Source organism: Protomyctophum bolini (genome assembly GCF_963924005.1).
Source record: "Protomyctophum bolini genome assembly, chromosome: 3".
Classification (NCBI taxonomy): Eukaryota; Metazoa; Chordata; class Actinopteri; order Myctophiformes; family Myctophidae; genus Protomyctophum; species Protomyctophum bolini.
Window position 1 is genome coordinate 3,517,198 of NC_137864.1, and position 27,500 is coordinate 3,544,697.

At 46.0% G+C, this 27,500-nt stretch overlaps 2 protein-coding genes across 2 annotated transcripts; both read right to left on the reverse strand.

Annotated features, from left to right (window-relative positions):
* Positions 1–811: 811 nt before the first annotated feature.
* Positions 812–16,095, reverse strand: fbxl18 (F-box and leucine-rich repeat protein 18; the record flags this gene model as incomplete). Its single annotated transcript, XM_080758334.1, has 6 exons — positions 15,958–16,095; positions 13,357–13,554; positions 12,537–12,886; positions 11,674–11,809; positions 3,005–3,220; positions 812–1,348 (listed from the first exon to the last, which is right to left on the reverse strand). The coding sequence occupies exons 1-6, from the start codon at positions 16,009–16,011 to the stop codon at positions 812–814; spliced, it is 1,491 nt and encodes a 496-aa protein (XP_080614460.1). The 5' UTR covers positions 16,012–16,095.
* Positions 16,096–17,710: 1,615 nt separating this feature from the next.
* Positions 17,711–22,525, reverse strand: LOC308312928 (actin, cytoplasmic 2). The gene is made up of 7 exons (XM_080759726.1): positions 22,414–22,525; positions 21,003–21,130; positions 20,379–20,618; positions 19,443–19,689; positions 19,113–19,304; positions 18,776–18,957; positions 17,711–18,428 (listed from the first exon to the last, which is right to left on the reverse strand). The coding sequence occupies exons 2-7, from the start codon at positions 21,123–21,125 to the stop codon at positions 18,285–18,287; spliced, it is 1,128 nt and encodes a 375-aa protein (XP_080615852.1). The 5' UTR covers positions 21,126–21,130; positions 22,414–22,525; the 3' UTR covers positions 17,711–18,284.
* Positions 22,526–27,500: the final 4,975 nt, after the last annotated feature.

Sequence of the window (27,500 nt, forward strand, 5' to 3'; positions counted from 1 at the left end):
TAAATTAAATATAGTCATGCGATTCATTAATTATGTGGTATCAGAATGACACGGACAATGCTGATCCCCAGCATTTCAGGCAGCAGCAACGGCAGCTTTTCCTATATATGCCGGTATCGGTTTTGGGACAACTCTACCTACCTACATGACCGCCTCAGTGCCTGCCTAAATATGTCCCAAACCGCCCCCCTAAGGTCTTCCACTGCTGGCCTGCTCACTTTGCCTAAAATAAATGGCAACTAAAAAATACGGGGGAAGCAGCTTTTTGCTTCTACGGGCCGACGGCATGGAACAAGCTCCCACTGTATACCTTCGACAGGCAGCCTCTGTAGACATTTTTAAAGCACAGCTCAAGACCCCACTTCTACAACATTGCTTTTTAATTGATCTTTTATTTTTTGTTATTCATGTCCTCTACTGTATTGCATTACTGCTGTATTATTGCATGTCTTAGCCTTGCTTTTCTTTTTTTTTCTCCATTGCTCTGTAAAGCACTGCCACCTTTCATGTCATGAAAGGTGCTATACAGATAAAGTTTTATTGCACTTACTATGAGACCTAGCAGATCATGTCTGTGTGTGTGTCTGTCTGTCTGTCCGTGTGTCTGTCCCGCTATCCAAATATGGAGTGTGTTGCATCAGCAATCACTCAGCTCCATATATGGGCACAAAAGGGGCCAGGTCCACTCAGCTCCATATATGGGCACAAAAGGGGCCAGTGATTTGTTTTGTTGTGGACCTGGCCCCTTTTGTGCCCATATATGGAGCTGAGTGCGTTCGCTTCCCGCGTTTGCGCGTCTTACTCGTTATTATTACCTGTAAGTCTGGACTCCCACGCGGGCCGGCTTCTTCAGCCCCAGCAGCAGCAGCGACGATGGCGAGGTAGCGTGGTGTGCGGGGTGGGGGTGGGCGTGGGCGCCGTCAGAGGCGCCGCCGTCGGACACGGCGCAGGCGGGCAGCGCCAGCGAGCGCAGGTGTCTCAGCCTGGACAGGCTGGCACACAGGTGCGCCTCGTCGTCCCCGCCGCCGAGTCCGGGCGCGCCGCCACCGCCGCCGTCGTGGTGGTAGTGCGTGTGCATGAGGTTGAGGTGTCGGAGGTTGCAGCAGCTGAGCGCCAGGCGGCTCACGGTCCCGGCGGACAGCTGATCCTCCCCGCCCCCCCCGCGCATCCCGCCGCCTCCGCCGCCGCTGCTGCACTCTGGGTAAGGGCTGCTGTGGCTTATCCCGCTCAGGTTGAGGCTGACCAGCCTGGTGGCGTCCTTGACCCCGCCCGGCTCCAGCAGCGACTGGAAGAGCTGTGCGCGCAGCGCCGGGGAGCGGCTGAAGCTCAGGTGCTTGGGGCTGTTGCCCTGCGGGGGGTAATTAACAAGAAAATTTACATTTTCTGATTTGGAAAAAAAAATCAACCCAGTCAGGAGAAAAGTAGGCCTACCCCATTTTCTCAGCTTCAATGTTCATGTTTTGTCTGCTCATTTCTTTGCGTCGTCACTTGCAATTCCATCCTGACTGAGTTCTCTATTCTCTGATTGGATACAATTGGTATCCCGATCTAAGAAAAACATTTTCTTTTTCTTTATGAAAGAGCTGGAGAATGGGGAGGGATCTGGGAGTTCCAGTCTACCTCAACTTGTTCTATGGATTGGAGAGAGCACTGTTGGAAAAATATTATTAGATATTTTAAGACCCCATACCAGGAAAAATACAAAGGGGACGATAGGCTGTGCTGGAGGCAGTGTGGGGCAAAGAAAGCCAACCACTTCCACATTTTCTGGGGGTGCCCCAAATTGGGGGTGTTTTGGAACAATATTCACAAATCACTGTGCTCAGTATTTAATACTCCAATACCTTTCAACTTCACAACCATGTACCTGGGCCACATTGAATGTCTTAACCAGTCGAGATACACAAAGCTACTGCAGGTTCTCTTGGCAGCCAGCAAAAAGTCAATAACAAGAAGATGGCTATCCCCAATCACACCCACAATGGACGATTGGCATGGAATAGTCCTAGATATCTTCAAAATGGAAAAATTAACATACATGTTAAGAACTAGATTAGACAATTTCTACCAAATTTGGAACAACTGGATGGTGCACATTGCCCCCCTGAGAGCGGACTTCGTGTGATCTCACTGGTTCATTGCCTGCTGTATGATTGTATAAAATGTATAAGACACCTCTCCTCCTCTCGTGGTCGAAGACCAAAGCTATATTGTTTTTGTCCCCCTCAGCATAAATGTATATACTTTCGTTTTTGTTTCTTTTTTCAGTTTGTTGTTGGGTTTTTTTTGTTTTGTTTCTTTTGTCTGTCTTTTTCCGCCCACTCTTTTATTTTTGTCCTCCTGAAATGTACAACCTGAAGTGATATTGCCTTGTCTGTCCCTGTTTGAGTGTGGACCTGTCATATGTAGAAAAAGGACTATACAGAGACATTGGAGATGGTGCCACATGGAGGGGGGATGAGGGAGGGAAGGGGGGTGGGGGAAAAAAAAAAGAAGAAATCTTGGGAACTGCTCTTGTGTCATATGTAAAGTTGGCTCCTGTGAGTCCAGGTACTGAACAAACACTCTATAGACCAGAGGTCTGCAGGCATTTGGTCCTGCAGGCATTTTGTAGAATCGATTCAATCTGCCTCAGATTAAAACCGGGAAAGCATCCGTGTCATTTTAGATTTTTTACGTTGGCTATTCAAAAACACAAGATATAAAAAGCTCATAGCGAGCTTGTAGATCTGTTATTTTAGAAACGTCTTAAACATGTACAAATCCTTGAATATAAATTATATTTTAAAGCAAATATTTTTAAGTCAAATCTTTGCTTCTGGGGGTCCCTGGAACAAAATATTTTGAGATGGGGGAGTCGGTAGCCAAACACTTGGGGGTCCTTGACATGAAAAAGTTTGAGAACACTTACGTAGAAGCAGGTTTTTTCAGAAGACTTTTAGGATTTAGAAGACATTTAGTCAGCCTCAGGTTTTTAAGGGTTTTAATTATACAGGTCTCCTACCTCTAGGGCACGCTCTAGGGACCGAGGGTCCAACCAGGTGCGAGGAAGCTGCAAGGCCTCCAGGTCACCATGGTGCCCCAGGCTCTGGGCCAACGAGGCGGAGGCAGACCAGTGGGCGGGGTTGGGACCGGGGATGGACACCAGGAAGACCCGGAGGTGCTCCGGAACACGGACACTGAACACAGCCAGGTAGAGGAGCAGCAACGTCTGGTTGACCTGGCAACAGGAAATAACAAGTTACACACGTCAGTGTTGATTTTGACAGATTTTTTCTTTTTTTGTTCTAGTCTAGTCTTTAGAATAAAATGTAATTCAGTTTGACATATTCTAGTCATCTGAAGACCTATAATGCTATAGAGCGTCGCAGTCCCTCCCCCTTTCAGAACAACGAGTGGCCCAGGAAATTAATCCCAATGCATTTTTTCCATAGGCATTTCAAAACGTATTTATTTAAAGAGCTTTTAAGCGTCGTACGAAGCCAACTCTTGTCGTGACAAATCATGACATCACACACAATATTTTGGACCAAACAAATAATTACAAAGAAGAAAAACCACAAAAAAAGTGTGAAAATTTGTGTTTGTTGTCATGATTTGTCACGACAAGAGTTGGCTTCGTACAACGCTTAAAAGGTCTTTAAATAAATACGTTTTGAAATGCCTATGGGAAAAATGCATTGGGATTAATTTCCTGGGCCAATCGTTGTTCTGAAAGGGGGAGGGACTGCGACGCTCTATTACGGCTTGGTTTTGTTTTTATCACGTTTTTTTTTCCGGTTGTCCTCTGATCCGAAAGCCCAAATGAACTCACAGGTTGCGGAAGAGCGCCCTCTATCGCAAACCACTGAAAGCACTGATTGATCTATTGTCCTCAATGGCAGTGAAGCGTTGGATTTTAAATCAGGTCTATAGACGTCAATGGCAGTCAATGACTTGAGCAAAATACTTCACACCACATATGAGGCTACCTGGCTCCTCTTCCAACATCATGTCCCCTCCCACTTACAGTACCTCAGGTCTGGTGACGACGACATCCACCTTGAGGTCCCAAAGACGGAAGAATACCAAAACGCTCGCCCCAAACACAGTCGCCTCGGCGCAAATCAGTCGCCCTTATTCCTAACCTTAACATCAGTAAAACTCTGCCTAAACGTAACACTATTCCTAACTTTAACATCAGTAAAACTCTGCCTAAAACCTAACCTTATTCCTAACCTTAACATCAGTAAAACTCTGCCTAAACCTAACACTATTCCCAACCGTAACCACAGTAAAACTTTGCTTAAAGGTAGAGTAAGTGATTTCACTTAATTCAAATATCACTTATCCTCTCTACTATAGAGTGTGCTGACCATATAAGGAGTTCCTCCCTGTCCCCAGTTAACCCCTGGGGGTCAAAAAACCGTAGGTTTCGTTTTTTACTCTCTATCCTGATTGGACGAAGGCTTAGGTCCCACAGCCAAAAACGAAACCTAAGGTTTATTTTATTTTATTTTTTATATTTTTTATCCCACGATTTTGTAACCCATTTTTCACCCCTGTGCCAATCATCTACTGTGATCCTGGGCTCTACACACCCTCCGCCAACCTAATAATAATAATAATAATAAAACTTTATTTGTATAGCACCTTTCATGACATGAAATGCAGCTCAAAGTGCTTTACAGAGAAATGGAGGATAAAAGAAAAAGAAAAGAAAAGCAAGGCAACAACCTAGGGAGAGCAACGGACTTAACTCATGCTCCTTCATGCCTGAGTGTCCAAGTTGCTCCTTTACACCTGACAGGGGGGAGTTTCCCTGGTTGGACGTAGCGCGTGGAAGGAACACGTTATTCCAACCAGTTCCTTTCCCCTCCATCAGGCGCCCCGGCTGGCCAGGGGGAGGCCGTTTAGAGACCAGGATTACTGCATGTTTTTGTGAGGGTATCTACCCTAGGGGACACGGGGAGAACATGCAAACTCCAAAAAGAAAGGCCCTTTCGCCAACCCCGCCTTCGGGTATGGGCACTGATGACGCGGAGGAGGAAACACGCCGCCAGCACCCACAGTGCCCCGAGCGGGAATCGAACCCAGGACCTTCTAGCTGTGAGGCGACAGCACTACCAACTGTGCCACCGTGCCCCTAACCTAAGGTTTTTTGAGTGAAATCACTTACTCTACCTTTAACCTGACTTGTAATCTTATCCTCAGTAAAAACAAATACAAGATTACAAGAGCTGCCCCAGCGTGCAGTCGACGGAAACAAATGTAGGCGAGTGTGTTCTATTTCGTCCCTGCTGACCGCCAGAGGCGGTGCTTTAAGCATGAATATGTCCTTCGCGCATGCGTCGTCGAGTGTTGTATACAAACAAAGTCAATTTTGACCCCGTGATGACCCGAAGTAGTCTATATCTTCCGGTAGTCTGCAGGGGATCAGTCTCTAATTTTTCTCGCGCGTCGTGGTGAGAAATTTGCACTGGGCTGCGAGGTATTGCTATGCAATACAATATGCAGCTACGGTGCCTGTACCTGGTCGCCGGTAGTTCTGTGACGGCGTGACTGCCTGTCGGAGTAGCGTTTGTTCGCCCTCCAGGAACTGCGACTATGGTTTTCTATCTCCTCGATGAATGGAGTTTATTTCGCGGATTCACGTGGACGCAGGAGCGTCCAATCTCTCTCGCCGGTAAGGAAGGCTAACCCCCCTCGGACAAAAGGTACGTTATCGTTTAAAGTGGTGCTATCCCCGCTAAACAGACGTCCAAATGATATGATATATATTTTTTATCATGGCATAACCTATTGTGAGTATAGGCTGCGTTCGCGCCGCCTCCCTGCTCTGCATAAAAGTTTTGTTCGACTGTGAACGCTAACAGACGTTCAAATTATATGATTATTGTATCATGGCATAACCTCTTGTAAGTATAGGCTGCGTTCGCGCCGCCTCCCTGCTCTGCATACAAAGTTTTGTTCAACTGTGAACGCTAGCGCTTATTATAAGCGACTATAAGACTTGCCGAAGGATAAGAACACTGTCATAATATTACCTTCGTTTGATAAACACGCTACTGTCAAGCTTTGGTTAGCCCCTGCTGATGGCAAGCATTGTCGCTACATACTCTCAGCAGTCGACATATAACTTATGACTTAAGTTAGTTAAGGCTAACCGGCATTTTCTGTTTGACAAGCCCCGCTGGCCAAAGCCATATACCTATTGGCAGCATTCAAGCTTAACCGCTTTTGCGAATAGCTTGTATTCTTGTTGTTATTATTAGCCCGGTACAGGAGCAGCTACCTGCGTCCTCCCAGGGTATTGATGTTGCTACCAGTATAGTCTGTAGCTAAATAGCTATTGGTGTACATAGCCTGTCTGGTTGTTAACCCAGCTGGCCCCCAGCAGTGGGCCTAGCTGAAGCTGCTACCAGCATGTATTATTATACAGTATTATTTTATTTTAATGTGAAGCACTTTGAGTTACATTTATGTATGAAAATGTGCTATATAAATAAAGTTTATTATTATTATTATGTCTGGAGCTCAAAGCTCCATTAACAGTTTTTTGCATATACAGTGGGTGCAACTGGTTTGTCCACCTGTAGGTCCCATTAACCCAGCTGGTCCCCAGCACAGGGTATCTGGCACTGCTGCCAGCGTAGCTCACAGCAGCTACCAGTAGTTTAAAGTTAAAGCTGTTTATGAACAGGCTATAGCTTGTCTTGTTTTTTAGTAGCCCAGCTGGTCTCCAGCATAGATCTCTAACTGGCGCTGCTACCTGTAGTTGTAGCCCAAGCGCTTATTATACTATCTAAGATAAAAAAAGCTATCTGTGTATAGCTTGCTTTACTGTTTGTTGGCCCAGCTGGTACAGGGCAGGCAGCGTATGCGCTCCGCCTCCAGCATACGGCCAGCTTGATGTTACTTACTACTAATGTTTGTTAGCTCAAGCATTTATTAACAGCTATCGGTGTATAGCTTGTTCTGTTCTTAGCTGCAGCTGATACAGGCAGCGTACACGCTCCCTTCCTTCGGCAGGCGGCCCCTATTGGTGGAGCCATCGGTTGTAGCCTTTTCTCCAAAACTAGCTTGTGTCGGTTTATTTAACCAGACTTCTGGCTGGGGTAGGCAGCGTTAGTGCTCCCTCCTCCCAGCATGAATGCGTAGTGGTGCACACTTGACTAGTGTATTGGAAGTGTCTTTTGTTTCGCTCTGGACTAGCAAACATAAATTACAATAGTCTGGTTGCCCTTTTAGGGCAACCACACTAATAATAATGCACTTGGACACTCGACTAGTGTATTGGAAGTGTCTTTTGTTTCGCTCTGGACTAGCAAACATAAATTACAATAGTCTGGTTGCCCTCTTAGGGCAACCACACTAATAATAAAGCACTTGGAGTTTGGATAAATGTCATAGTGCTGGGATAAGCGTTCGCATAGGAACACTACAGCTGCTACATAGCAGCGTCCAAACCTTGACTGGAGGCTACTTTATTATCATAATTTATAAGTAAGCCTTCGCCGGGGGTACAGGTAGCGTACGAGCTCCCCTCCCCCACCGCGACCATGCAGGTCGCACAGTCTATCTAACAGCAACATTTGTGTGCTGTTTCTATGATGCACTTTACATCTGGTTGAATCTCAAAGTGCTACAATGAGCATTTGCATAAAACGTAAATGCATGCTGCGGCAGGTATAGCAGCATTCAGTTTTTCGATTAAGTCATTAGATGCCGATCTAAGTTAAAGCCTCTGCTGGTACAGGCAGCGTCCGCGCTCCCTTCCTACAGCATACGGCCCCACCCCTAGCAACCAGTAGCGTCCGCGCCCTGGGCTAGTTGGGACTGGTGTGCACCGGCCGGCCCAAAGGAACCGGTGCCACCACAACGGAAAGTTCCCACTTTTGTACCTCGAAAGCCTCTGCTGGTACAGGCAGCGTACGCGCCTCCTCCCCCCAGCATACGGCCAACACCTAGCAACCAGCAGCGTCCGCGCCCTGGGCTAGTTGGGACTTGTGCGCACCGGCCGGTCCAGAGTAACCGGTGCCACCACAATGGAGAGCTCCCACTTTTGTACCTCGTGTGAAGCTCTCCTTCAGCTGTGAGCCGACCTTGGTCCTGCCCCGTGTGCCAGGAGGAAAAGGTCTGACCGCTGGCTACAGCAGATCCGAGAGGGCTCAGCTATCTGCGGAGTTGGCCCACATGAGGTCCATGCTCACTTCGGATGACACCTAGGCACCTCGGAGGGTGCCGAAGCGCCTCCCTCTCTGATGCCACAGCTGACTCGAGGTTGATGTGCTCTCCCCGACAGCTTAAGCTATGCACTTCCATGACTATGAGGAAGATGCAGAAGGCAGTGCCTCCCAGGCATCAGAGCCAGCCTCCCACTTTTCAGCTCATGCGCATAGCCGTGGAACGCATACTAAAGCAGGCAGTCGGCTCCTCCAAGCGCCTTCTGCAGACGCGGCTTTGCCGTCTTCGCCGTCCCCCACGCCTGTACCTGAGTCAGCTACAGGCCTGCCGGGCGGACGATCAGGGCCTTCTCCCATCTCTATACCGATGGTGAAATCCTGGCAGCCCTGCCCTGATTGGAAAAAGTGTCCTGAGACAACCCGTTGCGACTTGACACTTTAATAGATTGGAACGCACAAGGCGATAAGGGCTGGCCTGGGTTACATGCCAGCCACCAAGCCTGTCACTGCATCCCTCATGGTGTTCTCCAGCGAGGCCCGGCGGCAGAACGCTAGGTGACCTCGACCCCAGTACAGGAGCACAGGCAACCTGCTCACTGGGGCCTCCTTTTCACACCTAATAGTGGCAACGTTAATACTGGCTCAGCCACCTTTGGTGTATCACTGGAGGCATTGGCGTCATGTCCTCAGAGCGCGGACGGCTGATGTCCATCGTATCTCTAGCCCGTCGCCAAGCCGGGTTTTCACAGTCAAGCTTGACTGATGAGACTAGGCCAAGTCTCCGTAGTCTCCCTGAGGAGCCAGGAGCACTAGGTGGTTCGGCTGGGCGAGAAGCGCTGGAGCGAACCATCCAGGTGGGGAAGACCAGGCTGCAGCTTGCAGGCCTATGACACATCACGCCTCCCAAAGGGCCGAGCTCCAACATTGATGAAATCATCTTGACTGCCCTCGGAGCTCGCGTATCACCGCCGGCCCACACTAGAGGCCAGCGTGTTCCCTGGCGTCCCACGCAGGGACCTGACTGTGACTTTCCGGGCTGTGCAGCGCCTTCTGACGCCAGCCCCCCATATCCGGCGGGTCAAATTGGCCATTATCAGCAACATGACGAGAGCCCTACTATCAGACCAGGAGTGAGGTGTCCTCCTGCCCAAGGGCGCAACAGAGGCTGTATATCCTCAGTCACACTGAGGGAAGTCCGATCTACATACTTCCTTGTGACGCAAGACAGACGGGTGTCGACATGTCTTGAATCTGATGGGACCCAACAGGTCTATGAAGTCCGTGCCAGTCTACTGGGCCGAACACGGCAATGTGCTGGAGCGGCAAGTGGTGTGCTCCGCTCTACAGCACTTCCGGCCGTACAGGAGAGGCGAGCACATTCTCATACGTTCGGGCAACACCTCGATCGTGTATCACGTAAGTCATCGGGCAGGGCCACGTTTGCTTGGCTGCTGTAGGTGTCTATGGACAGCCTCCCCGCCCGATCAGCCTATAGGCAAGTTGTCTGAGTGGAGAGCGGGACTACATGGTAGGCTCTCCCTCCCATCGAAAGCTCCCATGAGGGGAGCGGTACCCCATCCAGTGGTGGTGAACACTAAATCAGAGGCTACCCCGGCAGAGCGGAGGTGGACCTCCTCACCCTGGACCTCACTAACCTCCCTGGTTCTCCCTAACGGAGACACCCAGCCCACCGGGCCAGGACTCAAGGGTCCGACGGTTTCATAGAACCTGAACGCCACAAATGGCTGTCAGCCTGCTGGACTTCTTAGGCTTCCTGCCACATAGCCAGTATGAACGGAACGACCTACATCGTTCCTGACACACATGGCCCTAAGCAGACCACCGCCCACAGGGCACTATCCTTTTAAATGCGCACTGCCAGAGGCACTGCATATGCCTTGCCACTGCCTCTCTGATACGACCAGCGCCTCAGAGTTATTTAGGAGGGTCACACCATACTGCTGGTTGCCCCCCCCCCCAGCCAAGAAGTACTTGGTCTCCTCTGCTGAACAGACCCAGTCGGAGGACGCCATGGCGTCTCCCCGACAGAGGTCTCCCCAACTGGGAGGCGGTCGGATACGGCATTCAAATGCTCAACGCCCCCAACTGGGCGCTTGGCCACTGGCGGCCCTGAACCGCTGTGTGGAACCAGCCAGGCATGCCACCCTGAATTCAAGGGTGACATCCATGACATCCATCAGGCTACTGTACGATAACCGATGGAACCTATTTCCAACTGAGGCCAGAGCAAAGACCTAGTGCGCTGCCCTGCCTACCTGTCTGGAGTTCCGCAGTCCCTCCTAGACAAGGGCCGATCTCCTACTCTAAAAGCATAAGTAGGGGCAATATCATGTTGATGCTAGAATCAATATTGCTGTAACGAAGCGTGTCCGTGAGCGGCACGTCCTGTCTGTTAGTAACTTGCGTCCGAAGCAAAGCTCAGACGGCCTGAGTGTCTCTGTGGCCGAACAGTGTTCCTCCTGAGGGTGCTGTCACATACACACCTCAACCAGCCTATACGGCTAGCATAGTTTTACCCTCCACCAGGAGAGTGGATGGACGAGCGGGAACTATTGCGCCCAGTGTGGGCCCTGAGAGCCGCTTGTTAGACCTGCTGAATGCTTTCGGCGGTCAGAATGGCTGTTCCGTTGTGACGATGGCCCTTTCAAAGGTAGCGCTCTCTCCAGACAGCGCCCGCCCCACACTATTGTGGATGCCATCAACCATGTTTATGGGGCGAGTGATCGTATCTTACCATTTGGCGTGAGGTGCCACTCTTAACGGGAGCGTCCCCACATCATGGGCTGCCCCGAGGGAAGTACCCCTGGAATGTATCTGTGCCGCTGCCTCATGGGCATCACAGCGAGTTGTCTGTTCCTCTGGGTGAGTGTTGCCACTCCCCATCCGCTGGACGTGGTCCTCTTACGAGACTCCTCCAAGCCTACTCCTTATGGTTTGTGATCAGGATCCCTCGTGACTTGGCTGGCATAAGTCATTCATGCTTAAAGCACCGCCTCTGGCGGTCAGCAGGGACGAAATAGAACGATAGTTACGTATGTAACTACGGTTCTATGAGTCCCGAATGACCGCCAGAGGCACTCTGTCACTCAGAATCCTCGTATTCGCGCGAGAAAATTCTGTAGAGACTGATCCCCTGCAGACTACCGGAAGATATAGACTACTTCGGGTCATCACGGGGTCAAAATTGACTTTGTTTGTATACAACACTCGACGACGCATGCGCGAAGGACATATTCATGCTTAAAGCACCGCCTCTGGCGGTCATTCGGGACTCATAGAACCGTAGTTACATACGTAACTATCGTTTTACGCTTACCAGACCAAGTATCGTACAGTATCTCAAAACCCACCTCTTCAATATGGCTTTTGCCAGCTCCTAATAAAGTTGTTTTTCTTTTGTTGTTTTCTCCTCCACCCCCATGTGAAAGTCTTTGTGTACTTAGAAAAGCACTATATTATTTGAGATATTATTATTGTTATAAATCACCTCTCCTGGGGCCAATCTAGCACTGAACTCCTCCAACTGCTGGTAATGTGGCACGCTACTCTGGCCCACCATCAACTGGCAGCAAACGCTGGCGCCCTCTCTGGTCACCTCTGGTATATCAAACTGCAGGGCCAGCCTATGAGCAGAAATACACAACAAGGGAGACACATCACTGAAGAATACGAGACATGCACTGAATACGAGACACACACTTTTCCCAGCAGACAGTGGGAAAAAAAAGAAAAAAAAAACAGAACAACAGAAACTCTCATTAAAAGCCAAACAGACATACAGTATCTCTCAAACGGAATAAAAATTAAGTCTTGAGGGGAGAATACATTGTTCAGAAGATGCTTCTGAACAATGTGTTCTATATTGCTAGTGAATTTGACTACTTCAAATACTCTTAAATCTTTATATAACCAATGACTGAAAATTGTCGATCTGCAATCTCTCAACACGTCACAGCGCGACGCGTTGAGCGCTTGTAGATCGACTATTTTCGGTGGCCGACATTCAGGCTTCTATGGAATCCGAATGACTGGAATCAGCCGTGGGCGACTGACTGACTGAGAACGTTTAACCCATTCTGGGCGGGAACCCCTTTTGGTGTTAGCATTATGTTATGCTTTAGCTATTGAAAAATAGCAGATCTACAAGCTCATAGCGCGCCACCGAGTGGCGCGCTACGAGCCTGTAGGTTTGCTATTTTTGAAAAATCTAAGAACGACTGACGTAGAAGACATTTTTTAGAAACTGATCTCAGGTCAGAGAATGGAAAACTGTCAGGATGTAGAAGACATTTTTTAGAATCTGATCTCAGGTCAGAATGGGTTAAACTCCACGAGGTCCTGCTCTGTCACCTGCGTAGCTGGGCACAGCACGGCACCACGCCGTAGCTGGGCGTGAGGAGGGTCTGCCGCAGGTCCGACAGGCGGCTCAGCGCGTCGACCGCCTCGGAGCCCAGCTGCGCGGCGTTGAAGCCCGGCGCCACGTCGAAGGCCAGCGACCGGAGGACGCTCAGCGAGGAGAGGAGGCGCGAGAGGCGCAGGGAGGTGAGCCGGCAGCCGCCCAGGTCCAGGCGCGTCACCGCCCGGCAATGGACCAGGTGCTCCATGGTGGAGCCCGACAGCCAATAGCAGCCGTTCAGGCTGAGGGACTGCACGTGATTGGCCAGCTGCTTCAATATCTGCCGCACGGACAGGTCACTGGCCTGGAGGGGGGGGGGGGAGGAAAATATGTTATGATTATATGTAATGATGTTAGTTCAGAGACTGGATATATGAAAGAAAGAAAGTTTCAATTGTGGTGAAATTAGGGCTGACACAATCGTGACATTTTGACTAACAATGAGCTGTCGTTACAAATAACTGCAATATGTGATTATTTGATTAACGTCTATGAGTTCGATGAATTTTCACGATATTTCTCTGTGGAACAAGAGTCAAACGACATGTAATGCCTCGACTCCTACAATTCCAAGTGCTTGTCGTTATGATTATTTTTGGGGATGTCGCGGTCTGAAAAGTTTGGGAACCCTTTATGGAGATGATTCAGATAATAATTAAGTAATTGAGGTCGGGTGACTGTGTGGCAGGAGGCCTATATAAGGTGTTGTTTATTTCACTGTGCACAAGTGTGCAGTGACAGGAGTGTCTATAGGAAGTGTCATTTGTGCTATACCGTGTAGTGCTCGGACAGACAGACGTGCGTCAGCAGGGTCTTGTCACGGCAGAGCGCGTGCAGCTTGCGGCAGACGCGCGCCACGCTGAGCAGCAGGTCTCCCACGGGGACGTGACGCAGGATGCACAGCAGGATCTCATCGGACAAACCCGACATTCCCACGGAGGCCGAGGCCATCACGTCCTCGTCACCCACAGCCTGGGGCAGGGGCAACATAACACATATACAAAGCAACGGTAAATAATAATACAATATATACAATTAGACGTACCGTCCGATACCATTTCTTTCCTTCCCGATGCAGAGTCCGATATCTACAACTTGCGTATGGGTCGATAGTCGATGCAGAGAGTGCCGATCCGATACCATACCAAATTTACCAATGTGTAATTGAGACGAAGCTGGGACAAGTGGTTCTCAAAGTGGGGTTCAGGGACAATCTGGATTTGCTGCGGGGGTTCCAAATGGACGGCTTACAGGTCTGTAACTCTCAAGTTATGTGTGGGTCATTGAAATTAAAAGGTTTGAGAACCACTGATCTAGGAATGTAGCAAAACAATAATGTAAATAATGTAAATAGCACAGTAAGAGTATAAAACAGCCCTGCAACATCGACTGAAGCGTTCAAAATATGACTGTAAATTAAATCATGTGATAAATGACATGGTATCGTAATGGCATAGACGGGCATACTCGCCGATACCAACACAGGCAGTATCGGCAGCTTTTCCGATAGTGGTATTCACACCTTGATTAATTGATTGATTGAATACTTTTTTTATTTAGACTCGCTTTCCACATCAAATTCAAATCCCCCTTTCTGCCTTTTAATTTTAATGTTTACTTGTCTTATAGCTTTGCCTTTTAACTAAGTTAACTTAATTAAGTTGTTTATTTTATTTCTTCGGTTATTTTGGGCTGTTTTTTCAGGCCAGTTTTGAAAGAAACCAGTGATACATCCTTTAATTCAGTGGTTCCCAAACTTTTTCATGTCCATGACCCCCAAATTGACACTAATGAGCACGTGGACCCCCATTTGAAAAGATATGCCAGAGACCCCCATAACAGAAGATATTTACGGTTCTAGCAGTGATTCTCAACGCGTTTAATTTCAAGGACCCCCGGTTTGACACATTTGCCATTTAATGGCATTTCTATCTCTGGGACCCCCAAATTTATATTGTAAAATCAATGAAATTTTTACTCTGAGAGTGTACAAATGGAACCAAATCCATTTGGTTCCATTTGTACACTCTACTGGCCTTGTGACCGTTGAGCAAGGCACCCTATGATTTCCCTAGCCCCTTTCGGAACCCTCGTTTTATTTTCTGAATTTTGTACGGCGTTACCCTAGGGTCCCTCATAGCTTATTCCACCCTCCATAGGACGCAGATTTTTCACGGAGACCTGCTCGGTCACTTGAGTGTTGGTGAGATGTTTCAAAGATGCATACAACAGCTTTAGGAGACCGCCGCAACGTGTGCAAAACGGCATTAACCGCCGTTGCCGTTAAGTAATTTTTTTTAAAGTTTTGCTTCGCTGAAATTCTCTCTCCTCTCTCTTCCTTGACTTCCTTATTGACTTCCCATTGTACCGCCTCCCGAGCGGCGACTGGCTAGCTGCACGTCCTAGTTACTGCCTCTGATTGGCCGACCGCGTGCATGCAGGATGTTTATGATGCTGTTGTGTCGTGGGAGCTGGGAGGCGGGACATGGGAAGTGAGGAAAAGAGAATTTCAGCGAAGCAAAACTTCAAAAAAAGATTAAAATATACTTAACGGCGGTTAATGCCGTTTCGCACACGTTGCGGCAGTCTCCTAAAGCTGTTGTATGTATCTTTGAAACATCTCACCAACACTCAAGCGACCGAGCAGGTCTCCGTGAACAGACAGTGGGTAAATCTGCGTCCTATGGAGGGCGGAATAAGCTACGAGGGACCGTAGGGTACCCCGTACAAAACCGAGGGTCCCGAAAGGGGCTATGATTTCCCCTACATTGTTGGTTTTGTTTTCCCTTCATTTGTATTATAAATAATGCTAATGTATGTTAACATAATATATTGCTTTGCATTAAAGGCAGGGTAAGTGATTTTCTTTTGTTAAATAGCTCTATATTCTGATCGTGCTCATTACTATAGACTATGAGTCTCCATGTCTCTCCAGACTGAACTTTTGTCAGCTACCTGAAAATGTATTTTCTGTTTAGCAAAGAGAAACATGGAGACTCCTGTTACTGAACAAACACTATAGAAATGACTATCAGAATATAGTGCTTCAACCTTTGAACAAAAACGTTTTGTTTTATCCAAAAATATCACTTATTCTACCTTTATATGTGTTTTATAAATAAACAAAGCTGTGGCATGATACTAAGTTGTGTGCAGCACAATAGCCTAATTTGGTTGAATGGGGACAGTACCAAAGCATCACTTTGTTAATTAAACACGTACAATAATCACACTTTTCATTAAACTCTTGCCATACAATTTCCATAGGCTGTCATCATAATAACTAGGTCTAGCTAAAATAGCTACAGTTTACAATTAGCTAAACAAACGTAGCTGGGGAACACGTCGTTATAAGTCAATTTAATGTGGTCTAACCTGTTCAATTTGATAGTCCATGTCCTCTACTATTCCTGCTATAGATGTGCTCATAGTTGTTAATGTTTTAAAGTTCTATGTGAGGCTACAGTTATGATGACAGGAGAAAAGCTGCATTGATCTTCAACTGAAACAGCTTTCTACTGGGAGGAAATAGGAATCCAATCGGCACTCAGCCACGGAACACTACCGGAACTATTTGCCAGACGGACACGTTTCCTGTTAGTGTTGCGGCTGTTGCCAGATTTTGGTTGAGATTTAATATCTCTTACATTCGTGTCTTTAAAATAAAATAAAATAAAAGGATTTAAATGTATAAACAAAAATAAGCAAAAAAATTATCATGAATGCCATGTTTCTTTTGCTTGCTGTTCTAATCTGTTTTGATTTGATTTATTTATTTATCTTGAACAGAAAAAGTACAAATAACAGTACATCAACACAATAACAATCACACTATTATTTTGTTCAAGAAGGGACGGAGAAGCAATGCTTATAGCCTATTGTCCGGCCCCCTTCTTACCTTTACATATATTGAAAACAATATATTATAATAGATTATTTTTTTAAATTATATAATAATAAAAAATAACATACAGTAAATGTAAATCCATCATATTGAAAGTAATAATTGAAGTGATAATCTATAGTAAAGAGTAAAAAGACATCACAGAGTAAAACTAATCCTAGTCAATCAGCTGTTCATCATTTTGCAGGAATGTTTCATTCAACATTTTCGGCTCTGGTCTATCAGAGCCCCCTTGTGGTCTCCTGATAGATTGTTTGTTCAGAACTTGTCTTGTATATATTCTATTCATATATACTATAAGGTTCAGAACGATTTATAAAGAAAGCAGTGAGTTTTTATTGGCCTAATGTATAGTCTATAGTGCTTTAACCTTTGAAGAAATCATCCAAATATATCACTTATTCTACCTTGGCTTTATGTTTATAAATACATTATAAATGTATTGAATACTGTGACAATAATCAAAACAAGCTGTGGCATGATAGTGTGCAGCACAATAGCCAATTTATTAATTACACGCATTAAATAAATTCATGAATCCACTTGCTGACTGGCTGTCGGTATCAAGCTTTTATGACTTTGTGACAAATGTCAATTTGGAATGGATTCAGAATCATGAAAACCCCCATGTCACATGCTACATAAAGCCATTTACAATCTATATAAGGCTAAGAGGGGTTGTCAGACTACAGTGGAAGATTGGGAGAGTGCAGTTGGGTGCAATGGGAAGTGCATTCCCTAGTTTGAGCCAGAAGGGAGAAGTTTGGCATGTGGCCCGAGCGTTTTAGTGAATGTACTTCCAGCTTCCCTGGCTCAGCTGGCTGGTTGCTTTAAAGGCCAGCATCAAGAGTATTGTACTCAGGGCAGGAATAGAGGGAGCGGAATTTTTTTGGCTGTGGTCTGGATCAATTAGGAGAGGCTTAAGTGTGCATGTCAGTAGACCAGTAAGGAGTTAGTTATTTTGAAATGTCTTTCGAGTCTAAGGTTTGGGATCCCCTGCCACAGAATGACTCATGTGGTTTAGTTGACCAGGGTTAGCCCTGTACTCTCCAGCCTCTACAACATCATTGGCAATTTCATTTCTGTTGTGGCATGAAAACCCAGAATTACTTACTATGGTACACTGAAAAAATGAGAACCTCAAAAAACCTTGAGCAAGACATGGATGTCAAGAGAACAGGTGTGGTACAATAATGTAGCAAGAGTAAAGATCAAGGAGAGAAATTTGTTTTCAGACATGTGCACTTTTATTGGGCTCTTACAGGTCAGTGTAGACTAGAGGAGGCAACAAAGCCCCCACGAACAAACTTTTACACCTTCATACAAAAAAGGCAAAAGCTCGTCTTTTTGCATAATGACAAACAAACAGGACCCCAAGTATATATCATTTAAGGCTGAAAGTACAAAAACAAGTTTCAGATAATTTACACATTAAGCAATACTACAGATGTCTGTTGGGCAGCACACCCACCAGTGACTACACCTTCATAGAGGCAAATAAGGTGGTGAACAAACAGACAGACATCTGGAATGACCTACACAAACAAATGACATGTTTCACACACAAACCACCCGGTTCACTCCGGCCAGTTAACTTCTGCAAAAGTTCCCACCATCATGGGTGGGGGGTCATGGTACCATAGCCGTAGTGGTGAGGGGAGGGAGGGTGAGGAAGAGGAGTGTTGTACAGGCTCTGCACACGCCAGTGTTGTTGGTGGTGTGCCAAGGTTATGTGTGCAGACGCAGAGCTGTATCAAGATTTGTAGAGGGGTGCAAGGGTTTTTGTTTAACAGTTCGTTTAGAAGCACTTCCTGTGGACGATGCTGGGGCCAGACTCGTCATACTCCTGCTTGCTGATCCACATCTGCTGGAAGGTGGACAGGGAGGCCAGGATGGAGCCTCCGATCCAGACAGAGTATTTCCTCTCTGGGGGAGCGATGATCTGGAAAAGGAGAGATGGATCATGAGTCAATTTGCTAAATACAGTTTTGAATTAAGACAAATGCAAGGGTTCCCAAACTTCTTCCAAAACCCCCCAAAATAAGTAGGCATTATGATCAGTTATTTCACAAAGTTTGCCTCTTGGTATTAAAAAGGTGAAGTCATTAAATTGTGACTTGGATGTGTGCAAATACCATGTTGTTTATCATTTAGTGAGAAAACAATGTTTCACATTAAGCCAATCTGGTACTGCATTGACTTGTACCATCCAGCAGGTGGCAGCAGTTGTCAAAGCTTTTGCCACACTCCACCATGTAATGGTGGCCTGTGCTAAGGACAAGGTTTTACCTTGATCTTCATGGTGGTGGGGGCCAGGGATGTGATCTCCTTCTGCATACGGTCAGCGATGCCAGGGTACATGGTGGTACCACCGGAGAGCACTGTGTTGGCATAGAGGTCCTTACGGATGTCCACGTCGCACTTCATGATGCTGTTGAAGGTAGTCTCATGGATACCACAAGATTCCATGCCTACACATTAGGAAGAGACAAGTCAGTGTCATTTAGAGACCAATTACAATAAATGCATATACTAGAAGCAGTCAACATTTGGTGACGGAAGACATGCGGGTTTCTATTAAATCCAAATGACTGGAATCAGACCGTTTTCCCCTGAGGTGACTCACCAAGGAATGAGGGCTGGAAGAGGGCCTCTGGACAACGGAACCTCTCGTTGCCGATGGTGATGACCTGTCCGTCGGGCAGCTCGTAGCTCTTCTCCAGAGAGGACGACGAGGAAGCGGTGCCCATTTCCTGCTCAAAGTCCAGCGCAACATAGCACAGTTTCTCCTTGATGTCACGCACAATCTCACGCTCGGCTGTTGGGAAGAGGAGAATTGAGATTAGTCAAAAGTATAAACACACACAAAATTCATATTTTTGAAGTTACCCAAGGCAGTTTGCTGGTTTCAATGTAGTGGATTAGGATTTGCTAGCGTCAAGGAATTTGCACTGACCTGTGGTGGTGAAGCTGTAGCCCCTCTCGGTAAGGATCTTCATGAGGTAGTCTGTGAGGTCGCGTCCAGCCAGGTCCAACCTGAGGATGGCATGGGGCAGGGCGTAGCCCTCGTAGATGGGCACTGTGTGGGTCACACCGTCACCGGAGTCCATGACGATACCAGTGGTACGACCGGAGGCGTACAGGGACAGCACGGCCTGGATGGCCACGTACATGGCAGGGGTGTTGAAGGTCTCAAACATGATCTGAATGAAGACAGGGTTGGGTGGGTTAGATTATGTGTCTCACAATGAATGAACATTGCAATAGGCCAGTGATTCTCAAGACCCTGATAACTAAGTGTACATAAATGGAACGACCCATCAGAATTACTCAATTTGGGGGTGGACCACCCCCACTTTGAGAACCACTGCTCTAGACAACCCATTAAATAACCTGACGTCAATCATGCAGAATTGAATCACAGTAGTTCGTTTTAGCTTGTTCAGTTTAGAAGAGAATACATGTCATGCCAGAAGAGCAGTCAAGTACCCTTGAAACTGATTTTAGTAGTTCACAACTTCACATCAATTATTTTGTTTTGTTACAGAACACTGGTGCAGTTACCAGCCAACTGCTACTCGGGTGGCTTATCAAACATGACCTATATCTGCTGGCTACAACAGCCCATGCTCCAACAAGCAATCTTTTACTATAGTCTAAGTGCACACAGACGAGGCAGAAACCTGAAGCTTCCATAAAGACGGAAAATCAGCTTGGGAAAGAAGAGACCTGGAGAGTGATGAACAGGAGGAAAAGAGGGCAGATTGAGGACCAAAACTAGACCTGGTCATCATAATCATTTCCATATTGAAAATGTTTGCGTTTCCAGAAATGGCCGAGCTACAAGCTTAGAAAGTTGTAAACTTTCCAATGGTCAGATTTTATTTCTTACCTGGGTCATCTTCTCCCTGTTGGCCTTGGGGTTGAGGGGGGCCTCCGTGAGCAGGACGGGGTGCTCCTCGGGGGCCACACGCAGCTCATTGTAGAAGGTGTGATGCCAGATCTTCTCCATGTCGTCCCAGTTGGTGACGATGCCGTGCTCGATGGGGTACTTCAGTGTCAGGATACCCCTCTTGCTCTGGGCCTCGTCACCCACATAGCTGTCCTTCTGCCCCATGCCCACCATCACACCCTGGAGGAGGAAAGAAGATTTCATTTAACAACCTACAACCATATTTTAACTTGTCAATTCATGGCATGCCCTGCTTGATCATACTACAGCGTCACAAAAGCAGATCGGCAAGTTCAAAAAAGCTTGCTGATCCACTTTGCCATTTTAGAATTCATTTGCCAAGTTAATTCAAATAGCCAATCTACAAGCCCACATGTCACCCCTACGATGAGTTCTGAGCTTGTAGGTCGATTTTAGACATTTGTCACAAGACCAAGTATATAGGCTTAAGTAAAAGTACAAATTATGAAATGTTGCAAAGAATTACAAGACTTCAATGGTCAAGTAAATAAGATTTTTCTAGCCATCCATTTTTTTTTTACTCATTAGTATAGTGTTGTGTACCTGATGTCTGGGACGTCCAACGATGGAGGGGAACACAGCACGGGGTGCGTCATCTCCAGCAAAGCCAGCTTTGCACATACCAGATCCGTTGTCAACAACGAGGGCAGCGATTTCATCTTCCATGATGTCTGCATAACATAGGGAGAAGACAGGGAAAATAAGGTAAACAGAATAATTGACAAAAACGGAAAGTGTTCTGCCTGCTGTGTGTTAAACGCATCTAAAATCATCGAGATTCTCATTCCATCTGTAATAAAGTAAAACCCTCCTTGCAGTTACAGAGAAGGGACACTGGGTGTCGCAGTTGCGCAAGTTCCAGTGTGGAAATCTATAGCTTTGAAACAAAGGCATTCTCTCTTCTCTGTCTCGCCATGGCCATATAAGGCAATAGTGAGTGCAGCTTAGGGATGATGACGGCGTCCCGGGCCGGCACGACACGGTCCGGTGTGGTGAGAACAACACAGGACTGTCAAACAGACAGCCACTCCCTCCTTTAACTATACTAACGTAATTAAGCTGCCACGGCGCGTCAGGACTCAGCGATTAAACAGCAGCCAACAAGAGGGATGGAAAGAAAAGACAACTTTTAAGGCAGGGCTACTTGCTACTTAAACTACAGTCTAAAAGTCTGAATAATTTTACAAAAGGTGACGATGCAAAACTCAGTTAACGCACCGAAGTTATGACGTGTTGCGTTGCATGAATAAGCCTAGTTGAGATAGGATTAACTTGGATTGCACATTTAATTTCTAGTAATAGCAAAATTATTCAGTGAAACCTTTGAGAAAACTAGGTTTGTACAACGGGACAGAACTTATACATCATTAACAAATCGTGCTGCAGACTAAAAGCTGCGAGTTCGCATCATGACACCTGAGATGCAGTCAACAACCATCAGCTGATTCCATTCATTGAATCATTCATTAACCAGTGGTTGCCAAATTGGAGAAATTTAGCAACCAGGCCTAGAACAACAAGCTCTAAAGAAGCTACATTATTAAACCTATACATGATCGGCCATTTGAATACAGGTTTTAGTTCTATCAACCTCACAACGCGTAGGATGATGAGACCCACTACAAATACAGGAGACTTTACAGAAAAGCAAGTTTAAAGTCGCTTCTAATAGGCAGACATGGCAACGCCGATTCATTCACCACAAGCCTCAAAACCGAAGAGTGTTTTGCATCAAGTAAAAGGATGTCTTCACATAACTGATGGTATTTGACTCATCGCAACGGCCCCACTGAAGTTACTTTAAGTTAATACATCTTAGAACGGTAGACTAGCGAGAGAAAAGTGAGGCTGCACAAACTAAAAGATCTATTCTAATTTCAAAATGTTGGCTCATTTGAAACAAACATTGGTGTGTGACAATGCTCCCTCAAATCTTCAGTTGTTAGTATCTTACCTTTGTTGTGTGGAGGGCTGTCGGCTCAGGTAGAACGGTGGTGTTGGTCAGTGCAATAAGTCCGCCTGTGTGCTGATCGGATGTCAGTAGAAGTGACTGCAACCTAAACCGGTGAGGACGGAGGTTTTATTGGCGCTGGGTGCCCGTATGCCGCAACCCCCCATTCCATAAAAGGACATCTTTCCTCACAGCGCCACCCCATTGGTCCGGTGGCATCCACAAGGTGTGGCCAATACCCAACCCCACACCCCACCATGCATTCTGATTGTGTATCTGTGTCTGTCTGGTCTGGCTGGCTATATGCTAACTAACAATTATGCAATTGAATTATACAAAGCCAGTTCTTAATTTCAACCTTTTGTTATTTAATTTCAAGGACCTTTAGTTTGATATGCATTGGTATCAGCATCAGTTGTCCCTGGCATAAAATCTATTTAGGTGGGGGGGGGGGGGGGGGGGTCTGTGGCCAAACTCATATCAATTTGGGGGTCCTTGACTTGAAAAAGTTTGAGAACCACTGCATCACAGACACAGTAGGCCTATACACTCTGAGGAGCACTGGGGATTTTCTAATGTGTAGCACTAGCCACACTGCTGCCTTAAATGCACTCACGACTGGAAGATGTCAGCAGTAAAGCAATGGCCCGATGAGAAAACGTTGATGGAAAACTTGGGGGCATTCGTCACGGGACTTAATGGGATTAATTCCTGGCATTGTACTTAATTATTTTGTGTGCAGGGCCTATAAAGCCTGCTGAGCTGGCTCACTCAGTTATACCTAAACCGCTTATACACACACAGTCAGTCATCATAGTTGATGCATATAAGACCAATGATGTCTGTTTTTATATCCTTAAGCTATTCTGTAAGGCAGTGGTTCTCAAACCACTCAAGGACCCCCCCTACGCATCCCCATCTGAAAATAATTAGTGCCAGCCAGTGAACCCGATACGAGATTTGTGTTTAAATTTTTCAAAAATATAATATAACCTATATCCTATTCCTAAGTCCTAACGCTAGGCTGTGTTCTTTTTAAAGTGGCAGATTTGCATATGCGACGCGTTGTGATCTTGTAGCTCAGCATTTTCTTAAATAGCCGGTGTATACAGTAGGGGTTAAAGTGAGTTTAACTTATTTTTATTAACATATTTCTTTATAGGGACCCCCTTTACCCCCATGCATGACCACTGAGGGAACCAATTCTGAAAAGAAGATCTCTATAGGCCTACTCATTAACCACTCGTCTTAAAGGAGTAGTTCACCCTCAAACATACTTATTTTCTATCAATTATTACACCCCCCATAAGCCTTAATTGATTTCATGGAGATTGTTTAGTTTTTTGTCACATTCCTGAGCCAATCATTTGATTTAGGGGCGGCTGTGGCTCAGGAGGTATAGAGCAGGTTGTCCAATGATCCCTGGCTCTGCGGTTCGAATCCCGGCTCCTCCTCCTGTCCACATGTCGAAGTGTCCTTGGGCAAGACACTGAACCCCACATTGCCTCCAATGAGTTGGTCGGTGTGAGCTCGCCACCATTGGTGTGTGAATGTGGGAAGTGAGGACGCTGTTCGCTGCTTCACCGCCCAATGTATGAATGAATGAACCAAACCATGTAAAGCGCTTTGAGCACTTGGAAAAGTGCTATAAAAACGCAATTCATTATTATGACCGGGTCACTCAGTATGAGACTGTTTGAGTCTCCTATACTGAATTGAATTTGAACTACTGATCTACCTGATCCTAGTATGTATACTTATAGTGAAAATAGGTAAGGCAGTGTACCTGTTGTACTGGTTATTATCAGACAAAGTACTGTGGTACCCATTTGTCAGAGCTACTTAATGCAGTATTACTCCCTCAGGACCAGCTTATAGTGATACTATATTTTGAAGTCGATCTGTCAGATGGTTCTGGGTTTCATACAACTGAGGGAGATCTAATGTATAGCCTATATAAAACAATTAGAATTGTGCATTTGCTGTCAGAAATAGTTGTGCTGCTGTGTTTTTTGTGTTTGCAGTTTGCACATCTCCCAGCAGATATGGGACTTTTTTTTTGTCATTAGTCACGTTTTCAAACTCTCCTTGGGTGATTGTAATCTGCGGGAATGATGTCTTGTCTCTGATGTCTTTATACAGTGGACTGGTGGTTAGGGAAATGTAGTTCAGTTTCCACTTAATTTTGAGTGCAGTGGGTGCATATCGTCTGCCTTCTCAAGGGAGCAAGACTGTGCTCACTGAGTCTGTACCTCATACAGTAGTCAAGATCTTTCTTTGTTTTGGGTCAGTCACAGTGCTCAGGTATTCTGCCACGGTGTATTCTCTGCATTCTAGTTTGCTCTGCTTTTGGGTTGCTTCTTTCAAATGTGTCAGATAGCTTTCCTTTTGTTGTTTTATAGTTTGGTTTAGTCCAGTGAGTTCTATCTGGCGGCTCTGCTTGTGTTTGTGCACAGACACACAGACAGACACACATGCGCGCGCACACACGCACACACGCACGCACGCGCACACACACACACACACACACACACACACACACACACACACACACACACACACACACACACACAAAATACAGTAGCAGATATACAAGCATGTCACTTCGTGCCACGCTGCAAACTTGTATATCTGCATGGAATTTTTGGGAGAAAACAAAATGGGGGTGGGGGGAGTGTTTGAAAATCTTTGAATAATGTTGAATTTGAACTTTAACACAAATCCACTGGGGTCCCTGGGCTGGCACAAAACATTTTCAGGGTGGGGTCCGCGGCCAAATAGGCCTACATTTTGGAGACCCTCCCCTGGCCCTTGACAGTTTGAAAACTACAGGAAGCAAGTCCAAATAAACAATTACCCAAAAAACCACAACCCACAAAGTATAAATATTACAAGCAACTTTACAGAAGAATGAACAAGCCCAAGGTCGCTTATAATAAGCAGACATGGCAACACTGTTTGTGGGGGCAAATCCATGTGTGTGATGAAAGGCAGGTTTACAGTAATCAGAAGCTCATTATGTGTGCGGTCTGTCAGATATGAGGTGATGATTACAGTCCTGTTATCTTGCCCACCGAGAGAGAGCAGTGTGTTAACACATTCACACCTCCCCTCTCTGCATACCAGCCAGCCAAGACACGAATCCCCCCCCCCCCCCCCACACACACACACACACACACACACACACACACACACACGTTGGTATGTGCCAGTCAAGTTCGCTGGCCTGAGGTTACAGTTACAGCCAACTTTTTACCAGGCTGTAAACCTCACTGCCGTCAACACCTATATCGTCTCATTGTGGGTCTCAAACCTTTCAGGCCGTGACCCCCCCCAAAATAATTTGAACTGGGGACACCCTCAAAATAATTATATTTGAACTAGCTAGGGACCCCCTAGCTCTGGTCAATAGCCTTCTTCTGCTTCGATTTTGACCATAATAGAAGCAGAAGAAGGCTATGGACCAGAGCTAGGGACCCCCCAAAATAATCATATAGGTCATATAGCCTACATGCTCACACTTTTTTGCAGGTAATATTTGACAATTTGGCAGGTGTTTTGTTATAGCCTGTCCTTATACTGTTTACTGTTGAGTGAGAAAACAATGTTGCACGTTAAGCTAATCACCATGCAATGACTTATGGGATTTGTCAATTTGCCTGTTGTTGGTGTCGATGAAAGACAGAGAGATGTGGTTGGCTCAGCAGCACTGAAGTTGGACGAGGCAGACGAGGATGTGCGTTATGTTACATTAGTTCTTCTTTGTTCTAGGAAGATGTGGCGACATAATAACACAGTGACAGGTGTGTCACTTTAACAGAACATATTTGGTGTCAAAAAATAAAACCTGTTGTTGGCCTAAGTGTGTCACTGACTGACTGGCTGGTTTTGTTGCTTTACAGTTTACAGAAAGAAATACCCGTTTGTGAACTCATCTGACCTGGGTCACTTAACCCTTTTCTCTTATAGTATTTGTTGTTGATGACATGTATTGTGTTAATTTCGTATGCTATGTTGATTAATTGAATACATATACCACAATGGAAACAAGTTCCCAGGACCATTTATTGTTATCGTTTAGCCTTGATTCATTAAAGGGATATTTAAACTTTAAAAAAACAGACAGTTTTTAAGTTGCTTGATTCAGTATTTAAATATTTGATTTGATTCATTTTAGCCCCCTTCCTATACAAACCCATTGTAGCGTCAAACTCCATTTTAACCATGTTAGATTCATCGAAAACACCCATCCTTTTTTTGGTGACTGTCTGATACCAGCTGCCATCCTAATATGGGGGCGTGTATTCCCATTTATTTTTAATCATGTTTTGCACGTGCACGTGCCCTCTCACACACACAGCACAAAATGCACCCAGAGGGCATGAATGAACTGATTAGACTAGAGGATTAATGAATGAAAATTCAGTCCAGTCAATTAACATTCTCTGCCTGCCTGCCTGCACACCTGTGACAGATTATGTGAAGCCATCAACAGGACACGGTTAGTTTACCTGTGTGTCTTGATGTGCTGACATCATCATCACACAGCGCTGGTGACAGGTGTGTCTTTAGCAGAACATAACGTCTATATTTGGTGTCAAACTGAGTCCTGCCTGTCTCCCATTGGCTCCCTGCCTTTACAAGGTAGTCATTTACAAACCAGTTCCTCTCACCTGGTGCGCGTGCGCACACACGCGCGCATGCACACACACACAGCATTTTTTTTTACCCTAACCCTTAAAGCCGAAAATAGTACATCTAAGCTCACACACAATGCTGCCTTGATGCGTTGTGAGGTTGGTGCATGACACCTAAACCAGGCATAAATTTAACCCTAACCCCAACCTGAAACTTTTCCTATAAGCCTATAATTCCCTATAAAAACAACAATTTGTCTAGTGAGGAAAAGGAAAATTGTCTTTTACTCTAGATTTCTCAAATTCTACTGCACTTAAAGTTGTTCTGCACAAGTACAGTATATAAGCAGCACGCACAAGCTTGTCTGCACACACACACACACACACACACACACACACACACACACACACACACACACACACACACACACACACACACACACACACACACAC

What these genes read in the sequence shown, in the direction of transcription:
- LOC308312928 (XM_080759726.1), bottom strand. Translation starts at nt 21,125, where the DNA reads ATGGAAGATGAAATCGCTGCCCTCGTTGTTGACAACGGATCTGGTATG. An exon ending in TTGGACGTCCCAGACATCAG is followed by an intron (nt 20,619 to 21,002) that starts GTACACAACACT and finishes TTCCTCCTCCAG; the next exon opens with GGTGTGATGGTGGGCATGGG. An exon ending in CTTCCAGCCCTCATTCCTTG is followed by an intron (nt 18,958 to 19,112) that starts GTGAGTCACCTC and finishes CCTAATGTGTAG; the next exon opens with GCATGGAATCTTGTGGTATC.